The sequence below is a fragment of the Cyprinodon tularosa genome, unplaced genomic scaffold (genome assembly GCF_016077235.1).
Source record: "Cyprinodon tularosa strain WSP-4 unplaced genomic scaffold, ASM1607723v1 ctg486, whole genome shotgun sequence".
NCBI classification, from domain to species: domain Eukaryota; kingdom Metazoa; phylum Chordata; class Actinopteri; order Cyprinodontiformes; family Cyprinodontidae; genus Cyprinodon; species Cyprinodon tularosa.
In genome coordinates this window covers 53,612-80,022 of record NW_024039214.1, presented here as the reverse complement: position 1 = coordinate 80,022, position 26,411 = coordinate 53,612, and the positions used below count along the sequence as shown (strand labels likewise).

Here is a 26,411-nt window from a genome sequence, read left to right as displayed (position 1 = left end):
CAGCTAGCTAACAGCTGTTAGCCAGGGACACTGGAGACATGTGGTCCAAACGGGGACCGTACCCTGGAAATCGGGACGTCTGGTCAAAGTATCGTAGGAGCTAAGCTAACTTTAGCTTCAATGTTTATATTGAGGAAAATGAGGCTGGAATACGGTGACCAGACGCCCCCCAATTTCAGGGGACAGTCCCCATTTTGGACCACCTGTCCCCGGTGTAGGTACCAGATTGACTCGGGCTGCCAGATTGACTCGGGGGGCCTGCGCCTTTTGATGACGTCATAATATGGCAACTCCGCCCGTCACTATATGGCAACGCCACTCGTAACGATAAGGCAACGCCACTCAAACAAACTACATTGAGCCCGCGGTCTGCATTTGTAATGAGAATAAATAGAGACCGCGGGCGCAATGTAGTTTGTTTGAGTGGCGTTGCCATAATGTGACGTCATCGGGAGGCGCAAAGCCCATGGCGAATTCGGTGATGTCATCGGAAGGCGCAGGGACCATGGAGAATTTCTTCGTAAAATTGTCCGTTTACAAACCGCAATCCCGCTTTCGAATAAAACCTACACCCCACTATAATTACTTTAGTAAGCTGTCCAGACCAATCAAAATGTTTTGCGCAATTGTGCAAACGTTAAAACAATTATGTATTGTGATGTCATCAAAAGGCGCAGGCCCCCGAGTCAATCTGGTACCTACACCGGCTAAAGCTGTCCCCGGAAATGACCGTTCTGTGAATGAGGGAGACAATGTTGCATGTAGACTGTTATTACGGTAAAAAGAGCCCGGGTATGGAAGCAAATCGTTACCATATTTCTGCAGTGCAGACATGCACAGCGCCCCCTACCGAACAAGATGGGTAGCCCGGCCAGCAAGGACCTGAGGAAGAGCTGCTGCTGACGTCACTCTGCTGCCCCCGCCGCTCTGAATGCTTTTTCGTCTTCGAGTTGTGGACAGTACTTTAAAGGCAGACCATGAAAACGAAAAAGCAATGTCCGCTGTGTTTTCTCTTTGATTATGGCAGAAAATGTGCAATCTCAAAGAAGAAAATGCAAATAGGAGGATTGATTACTAATTTCATTTATGAGTCAAACAATGCAGCCACATTCTTAAAATGAAAAAGCATTTCTGGAAATGCTTTTTCATTTGAAATATGGTAGCGATTTGCTTCCATATGCGGGAGCATGCTGCGCGCAGAAACAGCTGTTAGCGTATAGGTGAGCAGCAGAGCGCAGCGCTTTGAAAACTGACAAGAAGTTCGTTATTAGAACTTATTGAACTTATGCCCTGTGTTAGGGTGAGCGTGTTAATCGGTTCATTTGATTTAAATTAGACTGATCATTGTGATAAAAGTTTGGTTAATAAAAAGGGGACTTTGATGTGTTTTGTTTTACTAAATATGAGGATACGAGACGGTATATTTACCCGGTAACTAAATATTTAGGTTGCAGATTAAATATTTAGTTTGTTAAATATTTAGCTCAAAAATAAATCTTTATCAAAATAAATATTTAGTATGTTAAATAAATACATTTAGCTTCAAATTAAACTAAATATTTATTAAACAAATTGAGATTTTTATAAATGAATGAATGAAAGTGAAAAAATTACTAGGAAAAAAAAACCCCCTTATTTTTCTCTTAAACACGCTAAATAACCAGAAATATTGCTCCTAATTTTTCCACTGTTTAACTCTCCAAATGTCGCCCCCTACGTATGAGTATTTAATGACGCATTTGCATTTTTTAGCAGAACTCTGACTTTTTAAATTCTCTAAACGCCTCTGAGGCCGTTAGAAAACAGATTCAGTTGGACTCGGATTGAATCAGCTGATACGTTTTATTTAGGGGCCACACAGTAAAGGTACACCACACTTTTCAGATTGCTAACATTACAGCCCTCCATCCTTCCTGGAAGGCAGGAGAATGTTTCTGGGTTTAACTTGACAAACTGTGAAAGAAGCGACGCTGGAAGAAATTTAAAAGAATCTAGAGAGAAGATCTACATTCCTCTGAACCAGAAAACGACCATCTTTAAATTAGAGAAGCTTTTCTGTTCAGGATGTCCGGATGTTTTAGTGCCAAATGAAGCTTCGCTTAGACGGAGTTCCACCTCCATCCTCAGGGTGGCGCCAGCTGGCGGCCATTCTGGTTGGTCTCTATCAGGCTCCTTATGTTCCCAGGAGCTCATGAGGCTGGAAGGCTGGGTTATCCTTCCCTTCGAAGGTCACCGCCTCCTGGCTTTCTGAGCCGTTCTCCTTCCGCTCACGGCGACCCATCCTGGGTTTGGACCTCTGGCAGAACCCGTAGGAACAGAAAAACATCCCCGACAGCACCATCAGGGCGGAGCCCAGCAGCCCCACGCTGATCCCACAGCCGACGCGCTGAGATCTGGGCGCCGCGGGCAGCTTGAACTCTGGGGGGAAGGCGATGGACTGGTTGGTGACGACAGAGGTCAGGTTCCAAAGGAGCGGAACCAGCGACAGCGCCGCGGCCAGCAGGACCAGCATCCCGGTGGCGAGGAAGCCCCTCACTATCAGGGAAAGCTCCCCCACCCTGAAATAGGCGTTCCTCATGGCGTAAAGCCCGAAAGCGTTCCCCCCCAGCCCCACCAGCAGGGACAGGAGCGTGAGGACCTGAGCCGCAGCGATCTCCGGAGGAGTGAAGCTCTCCATCAGGCTGATGGACCTGCAGTACATGGACCTGAACCCCTCGCTGACGTCGGTGTGGCTGTGGAAGCAGGCCCTCCAGACCCCCACCCACGCCTCGCCCGAGGTCACCACCTCGCTGTCGGGAACCTCCCACACCCTCCACTGGACGATCCCCGGAGCCACGGCGGCGAGCGTCCAGCCAATCAGGGCCAGCCAGAGGGCCAGCAGCTGGACGTTGGACCTGTGAGCCAAATAGATCATGGAGTCAGGAGAGTCCTGCTGGGAGAGGAAGAGACGACTCCTCAGGGGTGGCGCCGCTTCATCACCGTGGAAACAACCAGCAGCTCCCTGAGAGACGACGAAACACAAACAAGATGAGGAGCAAACAGACGCTTCCTCAGAAGGTTCTAGAAATGAAAGCAAGGGATGAAAATACTCTATTAACTTAATTCAATTTTCAATTCAGTTTATTTCTATAGCGCCAATTCACAACACGTCATCTAAAGGCACTTTACAGTTAAACAGATCAGTCCATTCTGTCTAAGGAAAACCAGCTGATTGCATCGACTCATTGACTCTTCAGCAATCCCTCACACTAAGCATGCTTGTAGCGACAGTGGAGAGGAAAAACTCCCTTTGAACAGGAAGAAACCTCCAGCAGAACCAGGCTCAGTGTGAGCGGCCATCTGCTGAGGCCCACTGGGGTTCAAGGAGACAGAAGCAGACATAGAAAAAGAAGCAGTGAGCAAATGTGAGCAGGGCCACAGGAGTGGTTGACCTCTGGTGACCCCTGGAGAACAAATACGTGTGCCGCCCCCTGATAGATGGCTCCGAGGGTAGGGAGCCACACCCATGTTACACACCCACACAGAAAGTAAACAGGAGGAGCCGTAGAGAGAAGAAAAACCTGGGAGAATGAGAGGTTAATGAAATACATAGAAACATTCAAACCCTCAAAAAACGGATAGAAAGTGATGAAAAAAACAAAGAAACAACACAAAAAAAACCCCAAAAGAAACACAAACGGCTTAAAGTCCCATAAAGAGGAACCAGAGATGAAAATGTTCCATCATGCATGAAGCTAACTGATAAAGTTCAGCCATAGGAGCGGTTTTATGACCCTGAATGTAAAGCTTTATGAGGAGCTCTGCTGCTCCGTTTATGATCCATGTGGCTAAAAACAACTAATCCCTTCATCATATAACCACCCGATGCAAAGTAAAAGGGGACATGAAGAAAAAGACGGAATAAGGAGATAAAAAAATAGGCATTATTTAAATATAATCAAATAAAATATGGTCTATTAAAAAAAAGAAAATGAAACGAGTTAAATTCACTAACAGAAAAGGTTTAAACGCTCAGAGTGAGGGTCAGGTAACGTACCTGTGGGGCGGTCAGCACACTGCCAGAGAGGGAGTGATGAGCAGGACCAGTTTTCTTCCCTTTACCCACAGCAGCACTTCCTCCTGCTGCTGCTGCTGTAACAAAGTCAACACAGCTCCTCTGTCAATGATCGACAGGCAGACCGTCATAATCCCAGCAGGACACTGGTTTGTTCTACAGCAGCATCCTTTATGGAAGGATGCTACAGCTGCAGGGCGCATCTACCTGACGACTATCTACCTCCCAGCTGTGGTTGCTGTGGGCTGGGCCCCCGTCCACTTTGTCGGTGGGTGGGGGGGTATTTGGGTACAGAGTCCAATGACTCCACCTTCTAAAGCTGTTCAGCACAATCACGCCTTTTTTTCCATAGAAACATCAGTCATAAGCCGCAGCCATTAAGCGTCTTTGAAATCGGTCTAACTGCATTATTGCCCCGCCGCTCCGCATCCTGAACGACAGGAATCTGTAACCATTAGATTAAAAATACTAATCTGGTCCGGATTAAACCCAACGGAACAACCACCTGCAGAAACGGACCCAAAAATAAGGAAACACGTCCTCAGAGATTTGATTTTCTCCTTCATTTAAACAGATAAAAGTTATCAGCCAATAAAACGAGTATTTCTATTCTTATGATAAAATAATTAGAGATTATCTGCTTGATATAATATAAAGGAGGTTTTTATTTCTTATTTTAAAGTTAAACCATCTGATTCCATTGGAAACTTAAGGTAGAGTAGAGTAGCAAAAATATTACCTAATCATATTTTGACTTAATATTTAGAAGTAGCCATCTAAGAAATTACTCAAGATGAAAAAAAGTATTTAGTAAAAAGGCTGCTTGAGTGCAGGTTAACTAAAAAGATCTGATATTTAAAACAATGTAATAAAGACAGATGGAAAGTTATGTGTTTTTTTAAATCATTAAAACAAAAATTATGTAACGAATGAAACACTTCGGATATCGTAATCTCCAGTTACGATATTCCCTCCTTCCTGTTTATTAGCTCGACCTCCAAATGTCTCGGTGGGTTCAGGTTAGCTTTTGTACGAAAAAGAAAAATTCATCCGGACATAAAATTTAACTGGGTTTAAAACAATCCTGTTTAAGCAGCCAAACATTTTAAAAAGTAAAAAAAGTTCTGTTAAACCTTTAAGTAGTTAAAGCCCACCTCTGATTATTGGCTCACATTAAGGAGAAAGTCACTGGATTTGCTTTTATTTTTGTCTTGGAAAAAAACAAATTGACGAAAAAAAAAAAGTCATTGACAAAATAAATAAAAAGGTGTATTTGCAGTGGTGCCACCAGGGGGTGGCCACGGCCAACCTGTGCAATGCCTGGCCAGCCCACTGGCCATCCCACTAACCACCCACCTGGCCCTCCCACTAGCCAGTGTAATTGTAGTACCATTAAATTAGCATTTCATCCCATTCTGCACAGCCAGTGACGTAAAATAAAAGAATCAGACAATAATCAGATATGAGTAGGTGTTTAAGTCATTATGATTTCTTCAGACAGGTTTACCACAATAGTAGATTCAAACCCTGAAAATATGGCTTTTAGTTACAGTGGCCACCCCAAGATTTTCAGTGGTCCATCTGCCCCCCCCCTATGAAACAGTCCTGGAGGCGCCACTGGGTATTTGACTTTGAATGTTTCTGTTCTTCAAATGAAATAATCTCTTTTTCTCTCCAGAGATCTTTTAGAGACAGTAATCCATGCCTTGCTGGATTACTGTGACGCATTTTCTTTGGGGGTTAGTGCCTCCAACATTGCTCATCTCCAGAGATTGCAAAAATGCTGCAGCACGTCTTTTATCTGGCACTCATAAATACGAGCACATTACCCCAGTTTTAGCCTCATTACACTGGCTCCCTGTACATTTCAGGATTCATTTTATAGTTCTTTTATTTGTTTTTAAGTCCCTCCATGGTCTTGCTCCATCTCATCTTTCTGAGTTGCTGCACCTTCATGCACCCAAACAGAATCATTTGATTCTATATCTTGCTCTAATAAAGAAAAATACACATATTTTAAGAGAAATTGACTTACTTTGATTGTTATTTTTTTGCAGTGTATGACGTCGTTTCGTCCTTTTATTCTGGGTTTCTTCAAGGCGGCGATGCGTTCGCTGTCCACAGCCAGCCTTGTCGGCCCCCTAATTCCAGAACAAAGAACCGCTCAAATGGGGAGCATCTCCAGTCCAGTGTGATCAGCTGACTGGATCCAGTAAAGAGGATGATGGGGAAAGTCCTCAGCTCATCCTGCAACAGAACCTCTAGACGAAGAACAATTCTGTGTGTTTCTGTTCTATATTCACTGCAGAAGATGAATAAAGACTCTGCTGCACATTTGAGGTTGATCATTTTAATGCCTTTCAGGAGCAAACAGGAAGCACCTCTTAACGCTAAGCTGAGCTGAAAACTGCATGCCTGGCAGATGAAACTGAGGGAAAACCTGCTGCAGCTGACTGGGACGACAGGCCATCAGTCCCAGTTTAAAACCCATTCACTCCCAGATCAGAGGCAGATAAACATAAACCAGAGAATCAGGAAGATAATAAATTAAACAGAATAAAAATTACAATAAATTACTAAAAGATTGAACTTTAAATATAAGAATCAGCTGCTGATAAATCAGCAAATGTTGCAGCAGCAGCAGCAAAGGGAATATGGAAGAAAAACAGCCGCATTGGAATCTGCCTTTTTTCACCGAATTTTAATCACTAAAATTTTTTAGCACCGAATTTTAAACACTGAATTTTTATCTGGTGAAAATTGAGCTGCAAAAATATGCCTACAAAAAATTAATCTGCAAAAAAATTCAGCTCTGAAAAATGTCACTGCAAATTTACCAAAGCCATCCACGCTCGATGCAGTCGAGCTGATTCTAGCCAATAGGGCTCGGGATCGGCGTTGCATTGTGGGACGTGGCGGCCATATTGAGGGCTACGCAAACGTAAACGTAGCTCTGATACAACGTTGTTGTTGAAAGAAGAGACGTAGAAGTAGAGAGAAAAAAGATGTTAAAATCCCGACAAAGATCTGGAATTTACACGGACACATTAAATAGAGAAGCCAGGGACCGGTATGTTGACAAAGTCAGCATTATTAATAATATGAAGTTCCAAACAATGAGTGGAGCACCGATGAGTGAGCGCCTATACTTAAAAACAGTTCCCAAGCTACAAGTCCTTGGAGTCTCATATGCAGTTCATGAATGGATGGGTTCAGGTGCTGCAGATCATAAAGCCAGCAAACAGTGGGAACACAGTAATCCATACGAAGGTAAGCTGTGATCAGACGGGCTCTGGAACCTGCTAGTTTAGCAACTGCTAACCGCTAATGCTAACAACCACTCACGCATGTAATGTACTTTTAACTAGCTGCTATGTGTTTCAAAGGTGTAGTTAGTAACGTTAACTGCCAACCCTCCGGGTTTCTCACGTATTTGAGCCTTTTCCCGCTGCCGTTTTTATTATTTTCCCGTAAAAGATCCCAACTTGAAGGAAAGAAACAAAGTAGGCTATAAAATAAAACCGTGCATCTTTAACTTACCAGAATGAAAATGCAGGGAACACACTCTCAATGACATCGGGATACTGTGGAAAGTTATGTTCGGTCGTCTTATAGCCGCGATCCAAGCTAGCCGACGACTCTTTATCTCTGACGCTTGGTCTCCATGGTTACGCCTCCAGGCAGGACAGTGGTGGAAAGTTAACCCATTTTCTATGTTTTTCCCATGGCGATCATGTGTTGCGCCGTTACAGCCCACAATACAGCAACGGTTTACCATGGTTGAAACCAAGTTAAGGTGAAATTAATCATATTAAACATGGCTGAGAGGGAGTACAGTATGCGGTAGTCATAGGCAGTAGTCTGAGCAGCGGTAAAAGAGGCCATCAAGATGGCGGCCACGCAAAGTGCTTACGTCATGACGACCAAGCCCTGTTAAACTAGCTCACTTGGTCAGAAAAATAAAAGTTTGCCACCGGCCGCTTCTTCCGGATCAAACCAACAGCCTTGGCAGACGGGGGTGCCGCACTATCTGTGATCGATTCAGTTATTTCACCCAGTCCCTTTAGATGGAAAACTCTAATGACTGATGTTTTCTAATCAGATCTATTTAACAAGAAAAATTCCCCATTAAGCTTCATTGAAAAAGTCAGAATTCTGAGAAAAAAGTCAGAATTCGGTCGGGAACAAAGCTATTCCCAACTGTTGTGTCACATGACCAAATGAGCTATTTTCATTGGCTAGAAGCTGCTGAGTGTAGATTGCTTTGGCTTGAGTTCACCAAAAGGTCGACACATATGCAGTCAAATTTTTTGCACCTGAATTTTTAGCAGATTAAAATTCAGTGCAAAGAATTCAATGTGTAAAAAGATTCAGTGTTTTAAATTAGGCAGATTTCAGTTAGACCGTTTTTCCCCCATAGAGGGACAGTCAGACTAAACCAGGACAGCTGCTCTAAGATCTGCAAACCCCAGAACCTCCTGCACAAACGTCTCCAGCTTCTCCTCAGTGGTTCTGTTTTCTCTAAGGCAGCAGCTCAAACGGGCCCCAAGTCTGTTTCTGTGACGATTGGAGCAAAAATGGCCGAAATGGACCAGTTTAGGTAAAAAGTCCCAGAGGAGATGCAGGAAGCAGCTAAAAAAAAATCAGACATTTCGACTGGGTCTAACACTGGAGGCTGAGAGGTGGCCTCTGCTCCGGCGGCGGCGGCCTCTGCTCCGGCGGCGGCCTCTGCTCCGGCGGCGGCGGCCTCTGCTCCGGCGGCGGCTGCCTCTGCTCCGCCGGCAGGCTCTCCATCAGGCATTTCAGCTGCTCCTCTCCCAGCTTGATCTTATCCTCCAGCTTCCGCTGCTCGATGATGAGCGCCGACTTCATCTTCACAAAGTGTCTGTAGTCGGCCAAGCTCTCCGCGTCCAGGTGAGCCTCCATGATCCCGGTCACCAGCCGCTCCCTGCGGTCCAGGTTCTCCTTCAGCTCCTTGGCGTCGTCGTGCTGCCTCATCAGCAGCTCGCGTTTCTCCGTCAGCGTCCGCTGCAGGATCAAGGCGAGTTAGAACCTGGCAGACACACTCAGACCGCAGCGTTTTCTTTGACGTCTCTAGCTACCTTCTCCTCCAGCGGAGCCTCGTCCTCCAGGCTGTTGAGGGCGTTCTCCACCCGAGCGAGGCGCCCTGACAGCGACAGCAGCAGGCTCACCACCTTGTCCAGGTCGCCCACGAACATGCGGAACTTGTCCAGCTGGTTGGACTGGCAGAGACGCTGCACGGTGGCCTCCACCTCGCGGCCCAGCGTCTCGTTGTCCTCCACGTCCTCCTGCAGGCTCTGCCGCGCCTCCCGCAGCACCTCCAGCTTCCTCGCCAGGCTGGAGATCAGCTCTTGCTGAGAAGGAACACATTTTGATGACTCTTCATCTTTTTTTTTTTTGAGATGTCAGCGGACAGGTTCTACCTTTTTACTGGCCAGATCAACGTCCAGCTCGTCCTCAGAGTCCTGGTCCTCCAGCTGCTCCTGCATGTCCTTCATCTTGATGAGGAGCTCGGCTTTGGGGGCCGATGTGTTGTAGTAGGAGGAGCTGGGGACCAGTGTGGCTGACAGGGACGCATCCTCCGCTTCTCTCCTGATTAAATAGAAGGTCTGAGGTTCATAAAAATAAACACGTTCCTCCGTTTGTTTTAAGCTTAAAGACGAAACAACCCAGAAATAAACCTTCCCTCCCTGATGATTCATTGCCTACAATTATTAATAGTAATTTTCATTTACTATTAAAATCTAACATTTATGGAAGAGGATTAGGGCCACTGAAAAACATTTTTAAAAATATTATTTCAGTTTAATATGTAAAAAAGTCAGAATTCTAACTTTAATCTCAGAATTCTGCAGCCTAGTAAACTAGCCCCACCCGCCAGCGGCCAAAATCATTTTCACCTGCGAGTGGTCGAGCCTCGATCAATGCCCCAGGCCCTAGAACTGGAGGGCCAATCACAACGCAAACATGTGTTTTAAATTTTTGGATGCAAAGTGGGCGGGGTTTTGAGGGCGTGAAGGCAAAGCTGCACGACGCTGGAGAAAACAGAACAAGGAAGATGGCAACAACTATTGAACAGTTCTGGTTAGACTCAGCTTTGAAATCAGTTTTGGAAGGATTAGACTTTGGGTTTTCATTAAAACGTGAGCAGGAAGAGGCTCTACGCTCATTTATTTTTAAGAAGGACGTATTCGCCATCTTACCAACACACTATTAGTTTCCACTCCCCCACCAGCTTCCCGTCGCGCTTCCTACGTCACAGTCAGTTTCTCTCATTGGTCAGAGCGTTGTCCAATAGGCACAGACATCAACAATCTTCCGATGTCTCATTCATCGGGGCCAGACTAGATTACACATTTAATCTGACATTTAGTCTGGTTTATCAGGCTAAGAATTCTGACTTTAATCTCAGACTTTTGGATCTTAATATGGATGACCACTCAGCTTCACTGACAAAGATGTGAGTTGTTTGGGAGGGCCAGTAAAATATAGATAGAAAATTATGGAATTAGGTGACTTTTTACATGCCTGAGGGTCCCTGGTGATGCTGTTTCATTTATAGAAAAGTAGAAGGTGATTAAAACAAGAGAGCTAGTTTCTAAAACAGAGGTGGCTACTGCTACAGACAGGGTCCTGAGATTAAAGTCAGAATTCTGAGATTAAAGTCAGAATCCTGAGATTAAAGTCAGAATTCTGAGAAAAAAGTCAGAATTTTGAGATTATGTTGGGATCCGGAGGTCTGTCCACTTTCTCCACCAGAAGGCGTACTTGATCTCCTGGAGCCGGAGCTGATTGCAACCACCTGTCGCTCGTCTGCTCATCAGGAGATCTGTATTTAAGGAGGCAGAGGACTTCTCTCCAGTGCCAGAGTGTTTGCCAGTTACGGTTAGCAAAGCCTGAGCCAACCTGCCTGTCTGAATCTCTGACACCCTGAAAACCAGAACCTGAACCTAATCTGTTTTCTCCTCTCTGCTTCCTAGATTGAACCTGCCTGAAACCTGAAACCCAGAAGAGTTTCTCTGCCGGTAATCTGCCTGTCTGTTCTCTGAAGAACCCTGGAAAACTATTCCTGTCAAAGACCTGCCTGCCCGCTCGCTGAAGAAACCGGAAGGGAAACTCTAATCGGTAATCTGCCAACACTCAAACCAAGCTCTGCCTCCGCCTAGCCCTCAGCCTGCCGACAGCCTCTGGACCCTCAAGGTTCCCCCCTCAGCCGCTCAGCTCAACTCCTGTACAAGTACAGCCCTCCACACACTCATCCTGCAAATTACCTGGACCTCCACTTACTCCTCTGTCCCCCTCTGCAGTGAACCCACTCGTGACCAGTCCTGGACCTGTTAACTCTGTGTGCATTTCAGAATCCACTCGAGAATCCTTGGGATCTGTTTATTTATTGTATTCCATCTTCTAAATAAACTTTTGAACTTTTATCCTGTCTCGGAGTGTTCTGCATGTGGGTTAGGCACCTGAAGCCAAACATGACAGATTAAGGTCAGAATCCTGAGATTAGTGTCAGAATTCTGAGATTAAAGTCAGAATCCTGAGATTAAAGTCAGAATCCTAAGATTAAATTCAGAATCCTGAGATTAAAGTCAGAATCCTGAGAAAAAAAAGTCAGAATCCTGAGATTAAATTCAGAATCCTGAGATTAAAGTCAGAATCCTGAGATTAAAGTCAGAATTCTGAGATTAAAGTCAGAATCCTGAGATTAAATTCAGAATTCTGAGATTAAAGTCAGAATCCTGAGATTAAAGTCAGAATCCTGAGATTAAAGTCACAATCCTGAGATTAAAGTCAGAATTCTGAGATTAAAGTCACAATCCTGAGATTAAAGTCAGAATCCTGAGATTAAAGTCACAATCCTGAGATTAAAGTCAGAATCCTGAGATTAAATTCAGAATTCTGAGATTAAAGTCAGAATCCTGAGATTAAAGTCACAATCCTGAGATTAAAGTCAGAATTCTGAGATTAAAGTCAGAATTCTGAGATTAAAGTCACAATCCTGAGATTAAAGTCAGAATTCTGAGATTAAAGTCAGAATCCTGAGATTAAAGTCACAATCCTGAGATTAAATTCAGAATCCTGAGATTGAAGTCAGAATTCTGAGAAAAAAAAGTCAGAATCCTGAGATTAAATTCAGAATCCTGAGATTAAAGTCAGAATCCTGAGATTAAAGTCAGAATCCTGAGATTAAATTCAGAATTCTGAGATTAAAGTCAGAATTCTGAGATTAAAGTCACAATCCTGAGATTAAAGTCAGAATCCTGAGATTAAAGTCACAATCCTGAGATTAAAGTCAGAATTCTGAGATTAAAGTCACAATCCTGAGATTAAAGTCAGAATCCTGAGATTAAAGTCACAATCCTGAGATTAAAGTCAGAATCCTGAGATTAAATTCAGAATTCTGAGATTAAAGTCAGAATCCTGAGATTAAAGTCAAAATCCTGAGATTAAAGTCAGAATTCTGAGATTAAAGTCAGAATTCTGAGATTAAAGTCACAATCCTGAGATTAAAGTCAGAATTCTGAGATTAAAGTCACAATCCTGAGATTAAAGTCACAATCCTGAGATTAAATTCAGAATCCTGAGATTGAAGTCAGAATTCTGAGAAAAAAAAGTCAGAATCCTGAGATTAAATTCAGAATCCTGAGATTAAAGTCAGAATCCTGAGATTAAAGTCAGAATCCTGAGATTAAATTCAGAATTCTGAGATTAAAGTCAGAATTCTGAGATTAAAGTCACAATCCTGAGATTAAAGTCAGAATCCTGAGATTAAAGTCACAATCCTGAGATTAAAGTCAGAATCCTGAGATTAAAGTCACAATCCTGAGATTAAAGTCAGAATCCTGAGATTAAATTCAGAATTCTGAGATTAAAGTCAGAATCCTGAGATTAAAGTCAAAATCCTGAGATTAAAGTCAGAATTCTGAGATTAAAGTCAGAATTCTGAGATTAAAGTCACAATCCTGAGATTAAAGTCAGAATTCTGAGATTAAAGTCAGAATCCTGAGATTAAAGTCACAATCCTGAGATTAAAGTCAGAATCCTGAGATTAAATTCAGAATTCTGAGATTAAAGTCACAATCCTGAGATTAAAGTCAGAATCCTGAGATTAAAGTCACAATCCTGAGATTAAAGTCAGAATTCTGAGATTAAAGTCAGAATTCTGAGATTAAAGTCAGAATCCTGAGATTAAAGTCACAATCCTGAGATTAAAGTCAGAATTCTGAGATTAAAGTCACAATCCTGAGATTAAAGTCAGAATCCTGAGATTAAAGTCACAATCCTGAGATTAAAGTCAGAATCCTGAGATTAAATTCAGAATTCTGAGATTAAAGTCAGAATCCTGAGATTAAAGTCAGAATCCTGAGATTAAAGTCAGAATTCTGAGATTAAAGTCACAATCCTGAGATTAAAGTCAGAATTCTGAGATTAAAGTCACAATCCTGAGATTAAAGTCAGAATTCTGAGATTAAAGTCACAATCCTGAGATTAAAGTCAGAATTCTGAGATTAAAGTCACAATCCTGAGATTAAAGTCACAATCCTGAGATTAAAGTCACAATCCTGAGATTAAAGTCAGAATTCTGAGATTAAAGTCACAATCCTGAGATTAAAGTCAGAATCCTGAGATTAAAGTCAGAATCCTGAGATTAAAGTCCCAATCCTGAGATTAAAGTCAGACTTCTGAGATTAAAGTCAGAATTCTGACTTTTTCCCATATTAAACTGAAATCATTTTTTTTGCAGTGGCCCTAATCCTCTTCTGTAAACCTGTAAAAAGTTGAAATGTTTTGAAATACTGTATTTGTCCCCCAAAGGCCAGACTAAGGCCACTAAACTGACCTGAAATCTTATATAACTCATCAGAAGTTTACATTTTTAACCTATAACCAGTTTTATGGTCTTTCTCTGAAGCTTTAATGCATCCAGACATTTTTTTTAAAAATCACGTTTTTTTTTCTCAGTTAAAATGAGAGCTCCTTTTACTTCACCTGCTGGTGACGGAGGGCCTGGAGCCCACCGACGCCCTCCTCCTCAGCTGGACCCCCTCCAGGATCCTCTCCTCCGGGGGAAAGAGTCCCTCCATCAGGTCCATGGTGGTCCTCCTGCCGCTCTGATCCAGGATGTCCACCAGAGACTTGTCCCTGCCCATGATGTCCCTCACCAGCTCTTCCCGTTTGGCGTCCTCTGGCTCCAGGTTGCGGGGGCCGCCTGACTCCTGGGCCGACAGTGGTTCTGGCCGGGTGTAGGCGCTGAACAGAGACGGAGCGGTCCGCTCTGCAGTCAGTTTGGCGGAGGGTGTGGGGCCGGCGCTGGACTCGGCGCTCTGAGGCAGGTAGGCCTGGCCCCGCCGCTCTGAGCCAGTGTGGACGATCCTGATGGGAACCTTTCTGACCGGGCTGCTCACATCCATCCCAGCTGGATCCTGTGGTTCAGCTTTGGAGCTGAAAGCAGAAACATTTCAGGGGTTTATTTCTCCTTAAGTTGCTGATTCTGCCTGATGATTTAGAAATGGTTCTGGAAGCTCTACGCACCACCAGACCTCAGTATAGGCTGCTTACCTGAGCCCCGGGTCATCCTGACCCGACACGCCGGGCGGTTTGTCGGTCAGCCTCAGAGGAGCAAACTGGGGCGAAGGAGAGCGGGTTTGGTCCGGCCCGGGACAACCCAGAGCTGCTGAAGGTGATGATGATGATGGCGATGAAGAGGACGGTTGTGTCCACTCCTCCTGCTCCTTGCTCTCTGCAGCTCCTGCTCCAGACTGGGCGATGAGGTGAGGAGAAACATGCTGGGCGGGACCAGAGGAGGGGAGGGCAGCTGCTTGGTTCTGGCTGTCAGAGGCAGAACCGGGTCCTGCCGGGTCCGGCTGGGCGCCGGCGAGGAATTCCTTGGAACAGGATGTGGTTTCTGGACCTAAATGGAGGCTGGGTGGTGGCAGGAGGCTCTGGGTTTGTGGCGGTTTGGGCTCAGAGTTCAGGCTGACGGAGGAGAGGGAGTGGCCGGCTGGGTCGGGTTCGGTTCTGTGGTCGGGGGGGCATGGGAGGATCCCCTGTGGGCTGTGGTCAGGTGACCTGCTCCCTGCCGTCTCTCTGAAGGTGAGAATTAAAAGCTCATCAGTACCTGAAGGAGGAACCATCCTGTACTACAACAACAACAGAGGACATGAGAGAAAACATCTGGAGGGAGGGAGACAGAAGGAGGGACCATGGACTCTCTTTATTGGTCCAAGCTTTCATTTCCAAGAAATAGTTATAAGCAAATTAGATACATAAATAAACAACATCCACACAGCCCAAAAAATAAAAGAAAAAAAACTCTCAACCCTCTAAAAACTTCAGAATAAGCAATACTTTAATTGCCTGACATAAAACATCTCCACCTCCCACCTGATGAGCGAGAGGGACATCGAGACAGAAAGACATCGAGACAGAAAGACAGAGAGACAGTCATGTTTCCCAGTATCTCTTCTAAAGGAATCATTCTGCTGAACTTCAAGGATGGATATTGTTTATTTAGCTGAGCTCTGATGAAAACGTTTTTTTTTTGCCTATACATTACTGTCAGAGGGTCTGACCGTCTAATTATCGCTAAAGAGGGCGGTTCTTTTAAATGAATCGATTAAAAATCGAGATTCAGAGAAGATCCTGGATGGAGGGACGGACAGGTCAGTGTTACTTCATAGTACTCATACCGACACGCCATCTCTCCTTTTTTATACTAATAGGAGAGGAGTAAACCTGTACCTTTACTTGAATAACTTCTAGCAAAAACAACAAAAAACATACTATTTTAAGGAGCAGTTGTATTTCACTCTTTTATTAGGTTATTCCAGTTACTCTGCTCACCAGGAGTAACTTGACCCACTTTAAAATCTGAGAAATATGAAGAAAACGGTCGACGGCGTCACTGAAAGTCTTCGGCTGCGTCCGAATGTCTGAACTAATCACCATATAGGGTAATATATGGTGCTCTCTGCTGTTCAGTAAACCCCAATCTGGTCACCCTAGTGATGACTGAATGGAGAAGATCGCGAACACAAGCGGCCAAAATGAGTTTCCCTCTCAGGGCGGCTGGGCGCACCCTTCCAGCTCAGATGAGGAGCTCAGTTACCCGGGAGGAGCTCGGAGTAGAGTCGCTGCTCCTCCACGTGGAAAGGAGCCAGCTGAGGAGGATCGGGCATCTGTTCTGGATGCCTCCTGGTCCAGGCATGTCCTATTGGGAGGAGGCCTGGTGGAAGGCCCAGGACATGCTGCAGGGACTACTGTATGGCGTGGTGATCGCTTCAGGGTCCCCCCCCAGAGCAGCTGGAGGAGGTGGGTTTGGATGTCTGGTTGGGAAGTCTGGGCATCTCTGCTCAGATTGCTAACTCCGCCTGCCGGCCCCGGATAAAGAGGAAGAAAATGGATGAATGGAAGTAGAAAGTTGTGTAGTATATATGGCCAACATTTCTACTTTAGTTAGGTAACAAAGTATTTTTACTTCCGTTACTATGGCGATGGTCGTCCGGGATTTTGGTCGAATACAGTGCAGCATGGAGTCGAAACACAGCAGGCAGGCGGGGGCGGGTTGGCATATGTCGGGTTCGGACGCTGCGTTCCCCGCTGGCTCCGTTCCCGGCTGGCTCCGGACCCGGCTGGCTCCGGACCCGGCTGGCTCCGTTCCCGGCTGGCTCCGTTCCCGGCTGGCTCCGTTCCCGGCTGGCTCCGGACAAGGCTAGCTCCGGACCCGGCTGGCTCCGTTCCCGGCTGGCTCCGGACAAGGCTGGCTCCGGACAAGGCTGGCTCCGGACCCGGCTGGCTCCGGACCCGGCTGGCTCCGTTCCCGGCTGGCTCCGGACCCGGCTGGCTCCGTTCCCGGCTGGCTCCGGACAAGGCTGGCTCTGGACCCGGCTGGCTCCGGACCCGGCTGGCTCCGGACCCGGCTGGTTCCATTCCCGGCTGGCTCCAGACAAGGCTGGCTCCGGACCCGGCTGGCTCCGTTCCCGGCTGGCTCCGGTCCCGGCTGGCTCCGTTCCCGGCTGGCTCCGTTCCCGGCTGGCTCCGTTCCCGGCTGGCTCCGTTCCCGGCTGGCTCCGTTCCCGGCTGGCTCCGGACAAGGCTGGCTCCGGACAAGGCTGGCTCCGGACCCGGCTGGCTCCGGACCCGGCTGGCTCCGTTCCCGGCTGGCTCCGGACCCGGCTGGCTCCGTTCCCGGCTGGCTCCGGACAAGGCTGGCTCCGGACCCGGCTGGCTCCGGACCCGGCTGGTTCCATTCCCGGCTGGCTCCAGACAAGGCTGGCTCCGGACCCGGCTGGCTCCGTTCCCGGCTGGCTCCGGTCCCGGCTGGCTCCGTTCCCGGCTGGCTCCGTTCCCGGCTGGCTCCGTTCCCGGCTGGCTCCGTTCCCGGCTGGCTCCGTTCCCGGCTGGTTCCGTTCCTGGCTGGCTCCGTTCCCGGCTGGCTCCGTTCCCGGCTGGCTCCGGACCCGGCTGGTTCCGTTCCCGGCTGGCTCCAGACAAGGCTGGCTCCGGACCCGGCTGGCTCCGGTCCCGGCTGGCTCCGGACCCGGCTGGCTCCGGACCCGGACCAGCCAGCGGCCCAGCAGCCCCCCCCCCCATAAAAAGTCTCCTTTTCAGAAACCCAAATCTGGTCAAACTAATTTTAAGTACTTTTTTACTCTTATTTGAGTAATTTATTGGAAGGACTGACTAGAGTATTATTTTTGGCTACTCTGCATACCTCTGATCAAAGCAAAAAAACATTTTTTTAATTAAGAGTATATAATTAAGTTTCTTTTGTTTTGGCCCAGTACATTAATAAATCAGTTAAAGATTATTTTAGATCATATAGGTAGATTTTAGCCATAAAAAGATATTAAACCTATAATGGCAAATTTTTTTATGAACTATAAACACAGGGAAATTAAAAGGAAAACTTTTAAGAAAAATGCCAAAAATAACGAGAGATGCAGGTCATTTTTAGTTACAAATTAATTTAATAATTATTCAAACAGTCTGATTAAAGGTCAGTTAAACGTTTCCGCATAAATAAAGTAAAATCTGTCGTTTAGATGGTGGCTGTTTGGAAAGTGGATGTTAACTGAATGAGAATATTTCCCTGGATTTCTGAGAGCTGCTTAAACCACAGAGGAATGTTAATCTGCTGATGATTCATGGTCATGCTACCGATAAAATACAGCTGGTCAACATTAATGAGGAGAATATTTTTCATTGTTTTTTTTAAAACAAACGTCGATCTGTTAGAAGAGCTGGTTTTACCGGCTGGTTGATCGAGACGATTGGAGACTTCAGAGGTGAAAGTGAAGCTTTGGGAGGTCAGGAAATATGAACACGAAGATTAAAACCATTTAACTTTAAATGTCTCCTTTACGGGATATTTTATATCACTCCATCTATATTATTTATCGTTTATTTTTAAATCCAGACATTAATTACTGCACTTTGACTGGTGAATCCATCAGGAGTGACCCGGTGCTGTAAAAGAGCAGTGTCCTCCCTTCTGTTCAGGGGCGGATTTAGGAAATGTGGGGCCCAAGGCAAAGATAGGCAGGGGACCCTCTGAATTAAAAAGATAACACATTAAACAGCCCCATTATAGAGATATAGAAATGTTAATAGAATAGACATCCATTATCTGTTCTAGGTTGTGTCCCTCTCTTCTTGTCCCTTTTCTTCTTGTTTTCCTCTCTATGTTTTGTACTCAGCTGACTTTTCATGCTGTCTCTAAAGGAATGAAAGATTTTTTCCAAGCACTAAGCTCACTTAGCTGATTGCTCCTTCCTGTGTTTCCAAAAAGGCCAAAGTAAATAACCCAGTCCTTCTTTTCACTGTAGACAAGCCATGATCTGCTTATCTGTTCTCCATTTTTCATTTGGATGAAATAATAGCTGCATGAATCATGACAGCAGACAAGATAGAGGAGAGCAGGAGGCGGGGTTACCAATCTACTTGCTCTGGAGAGCAGAGTTCGCTGCTTTTAGATGTTGTCTCCAAAGTCTCCAGTAGCAGAAAAAAGTCGCTAGATTTGACGCTAGGTGGTTTTTAGAAATCAAAGTGCTAGAGGGGTCTGAAAAGTGGCTAAATATAGCGACTAAAGCGCTAAGTTGGCAACACTGCTCTTTGCATCGTTTGTTTTCAAATGGTTTGCTGCTGTCTGTTTGGACCTTTCTGAACATGTGCAGCAAATGGACTGATCCAATATGGTGGACACTGAAGGGGGGGGCTGAGACACACTTCATATTATCAGTGTTCTGATGGCATTTTGATTAAAAACATAATTAATGTGCACAAATAAGGAATAGTTTTATCAACCATACATGTAAATAGATTTTTATGGGGAACTTTGGGTTGATAGGCAACTGCCTAGTATTGCCTAATGGTAAATCCCCCCCTGCTTATATGTGAGCAGTTTTTTTAAACACCATCATCTATGGTTTAACCAAACTAAGTAGAGTTTAATAATAAAGGAGTTTGGGAACCTCCTGGTACAGCTTAGAGTAAAACATCCTAAACTGTGAGAATAAAACGCAAAATGTTTCAGTATCACCAAAGGACACTTTTCAGCGAGAGTGGAATTCATTTCACGGTCTTCCAGAACCCACTGATGGTGTTTCTCTGCAAACAGCTCCTCTGAGATATATGGTCACGCTCCACACCCACTAAAACCCAGCCTGCTGTTAGTTTAGGTGGAGCTTACAAGCTAGAAAAGAGAGCAATCCATCTATTACTCTCTTCTGTTTGTTTGAGATCAGGTCACAGAGGTAACAGGTCCATGAAGGAACCCCAGACATTGTTCTCCAAGGCGCTCCCAGGCCAGGTAGGGTCTATAGTGCAGCCTCAGCTCTTTTCTGGGCTTTCATTGAAGTCCAACAAGCATGAAAAACCACCGCAGGAGGCCTCCTGATTGGTGCTGCAATTACCTTGACCAACGACTGTCAACGCGAAGAAGCATTCGATCCACTTCAGGAGCTACATGATGACCTAAGATCACACCAAGAGCTTTGCCTTTCAACTAAGCCCCTTCCTCACCAGAACAAACCAAAGAAACGTCCATGTTTCTGCAGACAAAGTCCCAATCTGTTTGTCCACCGCATGTTTTATCCTAACTCAGTCATTTTTAAAAAGCTAAAAACAGAAACCATCCTGGCTCTTTCTAAAAATTCCATCGCACCAACTTCCATTTCCTGAATGACAAACAAACAGCGATTAGAGATTGATGGTGACTCGTGCTACATCTATGAAATCAAGCAATCACTTCAACAGCGCCCATCTGATAACCAAAGAAGTTTAAAAGATCCCAAAGACAACATCTGAAAATCTTAATCCCAAGTGCCTGGGTTACATTTTGGTCCACCACCGAAGGACTCCCCCCTTAGAAGAAGGTCTTGAAGTGGCCAAGTCAGTCTTGTGTTAAATTAATTACATCAATGTGTCGTTATACGACCTTGAGCAGGCTGTTAAAACAGGAAAAAAAACCTCCAATGTTGCTGGTTTAAAATTTCACTAAAGGAGAGTATTTCAGTCTGTTGCTTCTCTTACTAGATTTTTGTCACAAAGAAAAATCAGGAACTAACCTTACGATGGTGTTAATATACATTTTCAGTGCCATTATGTGTCACGTTTTATAAAACATTAGAAAGTTAAACTCACCTTTTGGTCAAACTGCTCCCCAATGATTGAGGATCTCTCCAATGAGGGGAAATATTCTGAAAAAGAAATGTAATGTTAAATATTTCTAATCAGTTTATTTCTATAGCGCCAATTCACGACACATGTCATCTCAAGGCACTTTACAGTTCATCAGATCATACAGTGAAATTGATTCAAATTTTTCTATCCTAAAAAAAACAGTTGATTGCATCGACTCATTGACTCAAAAGCAATCCCTCACACTAAGCATGCTTGTAGCGACAGAGGAGAGGAAAATCAGAATGGAACGGTTAAAGTACAGACTGCTGAATCGCTTTAAACTACTCATCGTTATTTGTTTATGAAGCAAAGAGACAGCATTGGCAGAAGAGGTTTTTACAGTTATGAACAATCACATATCTGCTCACCTGTGTGTGGAAGTCTGCAGAAGGTGAGGATCTGGATCTCTCATGGATACAGAGAGACTTCTCCTCTACGCCGGGGTCTAGAATGTTCTCTGCTGAGTGATATCGCCCCTGTGCTTTGGCTTCAGATGACTTTTTCTTTTCATTCCAGGTGGCCTGGTACTCAGCGAAGGTACCCAGTCTCTGAAGTTCCAGTAAAATCTGCTTATGTCTGGGACTCTGCTTGTTAGGGTCTGTGCAGGGTTGAGAATGGTCACTTTCTCCAGAGGGAAGGGTCTCCTGTGATTTGTTTGATTCACCTTGGTTCAGGTTCGAGTCTGTGCCATGACTTAACTGCAGCATTGGCCTGGGGAATGCAGGTTTGGTCTCCAAGAACTTTCTCTGTTGCTCTGGGCCATGTTGGGATTCTCCATCCACCCCCACTTTGTCTATCTTATCAGGCTCTGAGAATGAATGGGTCCTCTTTGCTGGGTGGAATCGTCTACGTCCTCTGATTCGCCCATAGGATGCTCTAATAACTGGCGCCTCTGGCCCCAGGGGCTCAAGGTCTCGTCTCTGGAAAGAGGTGGCCTGAAGGACTCTTGCCTGGGCCTCTTTCAGATGGTCCTTATAGGTATTTGAGGATGCAGAGGCCTCCATGGACCTCCACTCTTCTGCATCTTCCTCATCCTCAGCCTCACATGTAAGGGTTGCAGCACTACAGCTCTTCTGTAGCTGGGCTCTCTTCTCCTTGATCTCCTTTCGAAGGGTGGTGGCATAGCGGTCACTGCGGCGGCCTGCTTTCCCACTGCCGGTGGTTATGGCTTCACAGGCATCCTGGGTGGGAATCATAGACTTGGTAGCAGCTGTTGATTGCCTCTCTGTCAAACTCTGACTCTCCTGTGCCAAGAAGTGGAGAAGTGGAGTTTTTAGAGCTGATATCCTGTGATCTTCTTGAGGCACCCAAGGGTCTTGAAGTCTCGAAGGACCAACTTTATGATCATTACTCTGATGTGTTAGAAAAGCTCTTTTTATTTCATTAGGGGGCCCTTCAGCTCTCTTTGACTGTTCTTTTGGGCTTTGAAGAGAAAGTTTGTGAGTCTTGTGGTCATAGTTTTGACCATTCCCATTTCTGTCTTTATTTTCCATGCAAGGCATCTGGGACTGGGGCATTGGATATTTTGCCATAATGTTTGCCTTCAGAGAGTTCTGCAAACAGGATTCAATGCTGCTCATCCATTCACTCTCCCCTCTCCATCCCCCGGCTTTGCTCTGCCTGGCCTTTACCTCACCAATTTGCATTGGATAGTTACTTGCAGGGCCGAAATGTCGGTTTTGCCCTCCACTCTCCAGACTTGAGTTTGCAGTACAACCTGCCGTAGCCGCTGTGGAGTGCCGGATGTGCATTCTACTGAAAGCATTTGTGGGCAGATCTTGGAGGCTGCGATAGTAACTCCCAACACTTTGGGTCTTTGCTGGTGGAGCTTTCCTGGTTTGTAGGTAGAAAGGGCTTTCATCGCTGTACTGTCTCTGATGGGCAGGTGATTGGGCATGATGAGACTGCCTGACATCGCTGCTGGACAAGGACAAGAGTTTGTTGGGGTGCAGTTGGTTCTGAAATCTGAGGCAGTTCTGGTTGGTTTCAGTCAATTTTTCGATAGAGCTGCCATGATTCTTTGACGGACCCAAGGGCCCTTCAGAGTATGGGAACACTTTGGTTGCCGCAAAGCTGTCACTACGCAGCGGCAGCGGTGGAGGAGGAGGGGACTGGGATTTTTTCTTCTCTGGTGCCTGCCACACTAGGCCACCATTGGGCCTTCCTGCAACTGAAACCCGAGATGCTGGCTGCTCCTCGACCCGTGAACCCTCCCAGCCTCCGTTCCCGGGACTTGACTGCGGGTATCTGTGTCGTTCATTCTGCTTAGGTCCTTCACTCTGAAGGCCTTTGAAGAAGATGTTTTCAGTGCTGGTACCTTTCCTGCTTGACTCCAGAATAGGAGGGCTGGAGCTGCCAGAGAAACAGCTGAAGGCAGAGTCTCTTTTGGCTCCTGATGCAGAAAATGTTTCAGAGGTGTCGACGTATTTCGTTGGAGGATGACAACCTGGTGGTAAAGGATGAGAAGGACGCTCCAGTCTCTCCATGCTGGTCACTGAGCTGAGCTGATTGGTCTGCTGAGTATTCTGGTCTCCTGGTGTGGTTGACTCTTCTGGCCTATGATAAAGAAAAAAAAAATGGGGCAAATGTGGGAAAGCAGAAAGTTTACCCCAAAATAAATGAAAATACCCTGCTTCATGTTTTGGCTGCCAGACAGACACTGGGTTGGCCTGAGTCCCGGCAGGCTCAGACTCCTCTTCTGTCAGCTTGGAGGAGTGCCAGGAATGGGGCCGTAAGCCTGGATCATTTTTCCTGCAGCAGAAAGAACCAACAGAACACTTTACACAATGAGGGAGCGTTTGACATCCTAACTGCTTTCAGATTTTCACGGAAAGATAAATGCCAGAAGTTTGCAGAGTTCAGTAGTTCAACATTCTTCCTCTAAGAGACTCCTGTTCACTTCTAGATCCGGTGTTGCCCCAAGCACTTAAGATAAAGTAACGATCCAATAGAACCAAAGCATCTTAATGGAAAAACAGATGTTTTTCTTTTCTGAACATGAGAAAATGAGTGAAAATGTAATAATTCTGGGTGATACAGGCTCAATTAAGGTAACTTCAATCCTCGACTGTCACTGTTCTGCAAATTTGGCATACTGCAACACATCTGCATCGAATGCCTTTTGGTTGAGTTACGGTGCAGACAGTGAGTCCCAGATTCCTGATTTTAAAGTAAAGATCAGATCAACCTCATCCCATATGTAGAATTAATTAACCCTTATAGGGTACTAAGTGAAATACTTTAAATACAAACATTCCAGCCAATAGTGTTATTAAAATCTAGGACAAGACCTTATTGCCTTTGTAAAATTAAAAAATATGGACATTTTGATGGCAAAAATTAATGTCGATGTAAGAAGAAACGCCAACTTGCTTGAATATATTAAGAAAAATAACAAACTGCTTCTGTAAGAAATTCATGAAAGACACCGAGAGTGAAAAAAAACACATTTTTTGTTACAACATAACCTTACAGGCATTAATGCTAATACTGGCATTTACATTTTTAAGTTTATAAACCTACTGTAAATATAGCTGTTAACTAGGCTTATTAACTTTTGTGGTCGGTTCTCTTATTTCATATAATAAATTATACTATTTACACACTATAAAAGTTTTGCACTCAGTAAGTTTCACCTGCAAGATAACACAATGCCTGAGTGAGGGTGTTTGTAGACAAGACATACTTCTTGCCATTGCAAACCAGATTCTTTCTCAAGGTTTATTCGTAACATGTTACTGTTTATCCAAAGTTTAACCAAAGATAACCAATTTGTTTGGACTTTGACTACTTTCCATTATTGTAAGTAAAGGGGAACGAACGCTGCTCATGCAGAACAGGAATGATTACCGTGCAATAATGGCCGTATGATGAACTGTTCTCTCTTTGCAAAGATATAAAATAAAGTGGCGACTGAGTGAAATTCATTGATCTCCGTTTATTTAACTGGAGAAAATAGTTGAACCATTTTCCCACAACACTTTACTTTTTAACTTTTCAGTGAGCTTTTTACCCTTTTTTCTTGACTTAACTTTTTTTCAACTTAATTTTTCAGTAGGTAATATATCATTCAAGAGCTCATCTAATTGGTCAAATGCGATATGCAAACATTCAATATGAAAACTAAAATATTTCAGTAATTTAGAGAAGATTTTACTATAATTCAGCTTAAGAAAAGTTATTACATTAGAGACAAGGGCGGTCGTGTCCCTTGGATACTTTTTCACTGGGATTTTCTGGAGAAAACAAGACAATTTTCTCATTATCTAAAAATAACGAAAGCCTTTTTCTCTTCAAAACAAGAATTTAGGAGGTAAGTGAGACACTTTGCCAATGGAACAAGAACATTTAAATTTAAAATAAGAAAAAAACAATTGAATTTTTTTTTTCAAGTGCATTTTATCTAATTATCTTATTTTAATAGTAGAAATACTCATTCGATTGGCAAAAATCATCATCATTTACCTACTCAAATTACTGGTAAATACACTTAATTTAAGACAATTTTACTTATTTCTAGATTGTTTTTGCAGCGTAAAAAGCTTTCAAGTTTTTCTGGCCACTAGATCTTTGTTTTATTCCCATCTATAAAGAAAGCCTCATTGATTTAATTGCTTTATTATTTACGCAATGTCCCTGAAAATACAAGAAAATGAAACATTTTTTTTTATTGAACAAAGATTTTAGGAATTAAAAAATATTTTTATTGTATTATTTGAACTTTTATCCATATCTTAACAGAGGAATGGCTTTTCTCACGTCACAGTTAACGTACCCCCTGAAGCGGTTCTTCCTGGACAGCATGTTGAAGAGCAACAGATTGGCGCACAGGTTAGGTTATTTTATTAATTCTTCATAATACAAAAAGAAAATAGAAACTCAAAAAATATATATATATAAAAAATAAAACTGAACAAGATTTTTAAACAGTGAAACAAACTGAAAAATCTGAAACTACATTCACATCACAGGCACTTTATGCAACCAATGGGTATGTGATTAAAACGACTAGATAAACTAAATCAAAACACATAAAACACAAACTGGACCAGACAAGCTAGCAGGAAGCAGCTCGGTGCTGCAGCTCTGCACATTGGTACCTCATGGAACTTCGTAAAATCTTGGTGAGGAAACTCCTCGCAACATGAACCTCATTTTCTGACGGCATTGTTGGTGTGGAAACAACGTCCACCATGTTAGCCCTGAAGGGCAGCGGTCAGAAGGCGGAGAGAGAGAGAGAGGAGGAAGACATGTTGGGACGAACAGTTCAACATGTATGTTTAAAATGAGGAGGATTAAATGTACAAACACAGTTAGACCATTAGAAACAAATCCTTCAAACTGTTATTTGACTTTCAGGTTTGGATCTTATTGTCCGGAGGGGAAAACTTCTGGGTTAAATCAATAGAAACTGGTTTATTTCAGGTTTCCAGTGCAAAGAAATTACATCCAGATAATTAATTTTTTCCTGTAATAAGTTCATTTTTTCTTGAATTGAGAAGGTGTGACATTTTACCAATGGAACAAGACAAATTACATTTAAAATAAGAACAAAAGAAAATTAATTGTCTTATTTCAAGTGTATAATATCTAATTATCTTATTCTAAGAGTAAAAATCCTAATTTCATTGGCAAACTATCTCATTTACCT

The 26,411-nt window shown here is 44.2% G+C and overlaps 3 protein-coding genes across 3 annotated transcripts in view; all 3 read right to left on the bottom strand.

Moving 5' to 3' along the window:
• The window catches only part of LOC119794651, a 181,985-nt gene that overhangs the window by 112,138 nt on the left and 43,436 nt on the right, over positions 1-26,411 (bottom strand). The gene's annotated exons all lie outside the window — the stretch shown is intronic.
• LOC119794656 (claudin-34-like) lies at positions 1,824-4,329 on the bottom strand. The gene is made up of 2 exons (XM_038302291.1): positions 4,037-4,329; positions 1,824-3,001 (listed from the first exon to the last, which is right to left on the bottom strand). Exon 2 carries the CDS (start codon positions 2,912-2,914, stop codon positions 2,174-2,176), a length of 741 nt encoding a protein of 246 aa, XP_038158219.1. The 5' UTR covers positions 2,915-3,001; positions 4,037-4,329; the 3' UTR covers positions 1,824-2,173.
• On the bottom strand, positions 8,717-25,579 carry LOC119794648 (protein Shroom2-like). Its single transcript, XM_038302283.1, has 9 exons — positions 25,536-25,579; positions 23,390-23,512; positions 21,130-23,317; positions 20,723-20,778; positions 14,639-15,166; positions 14,069-14,521; positions 9,499-9,667; positions 9,157-9,429; positions 8,717-9,082 (listed from the first exon to the last, which is right to left on the bottom strand). The coding sequence occupies exons 1-9, from the start codon at positions 25,562-25,564 to the stop codon at positions 8,717-8,719; spliced, it is 4,185 nt and encodes a 1,394-aa protein (XP_038158211.1). The 5' UTR covers positions 25,565-25,579.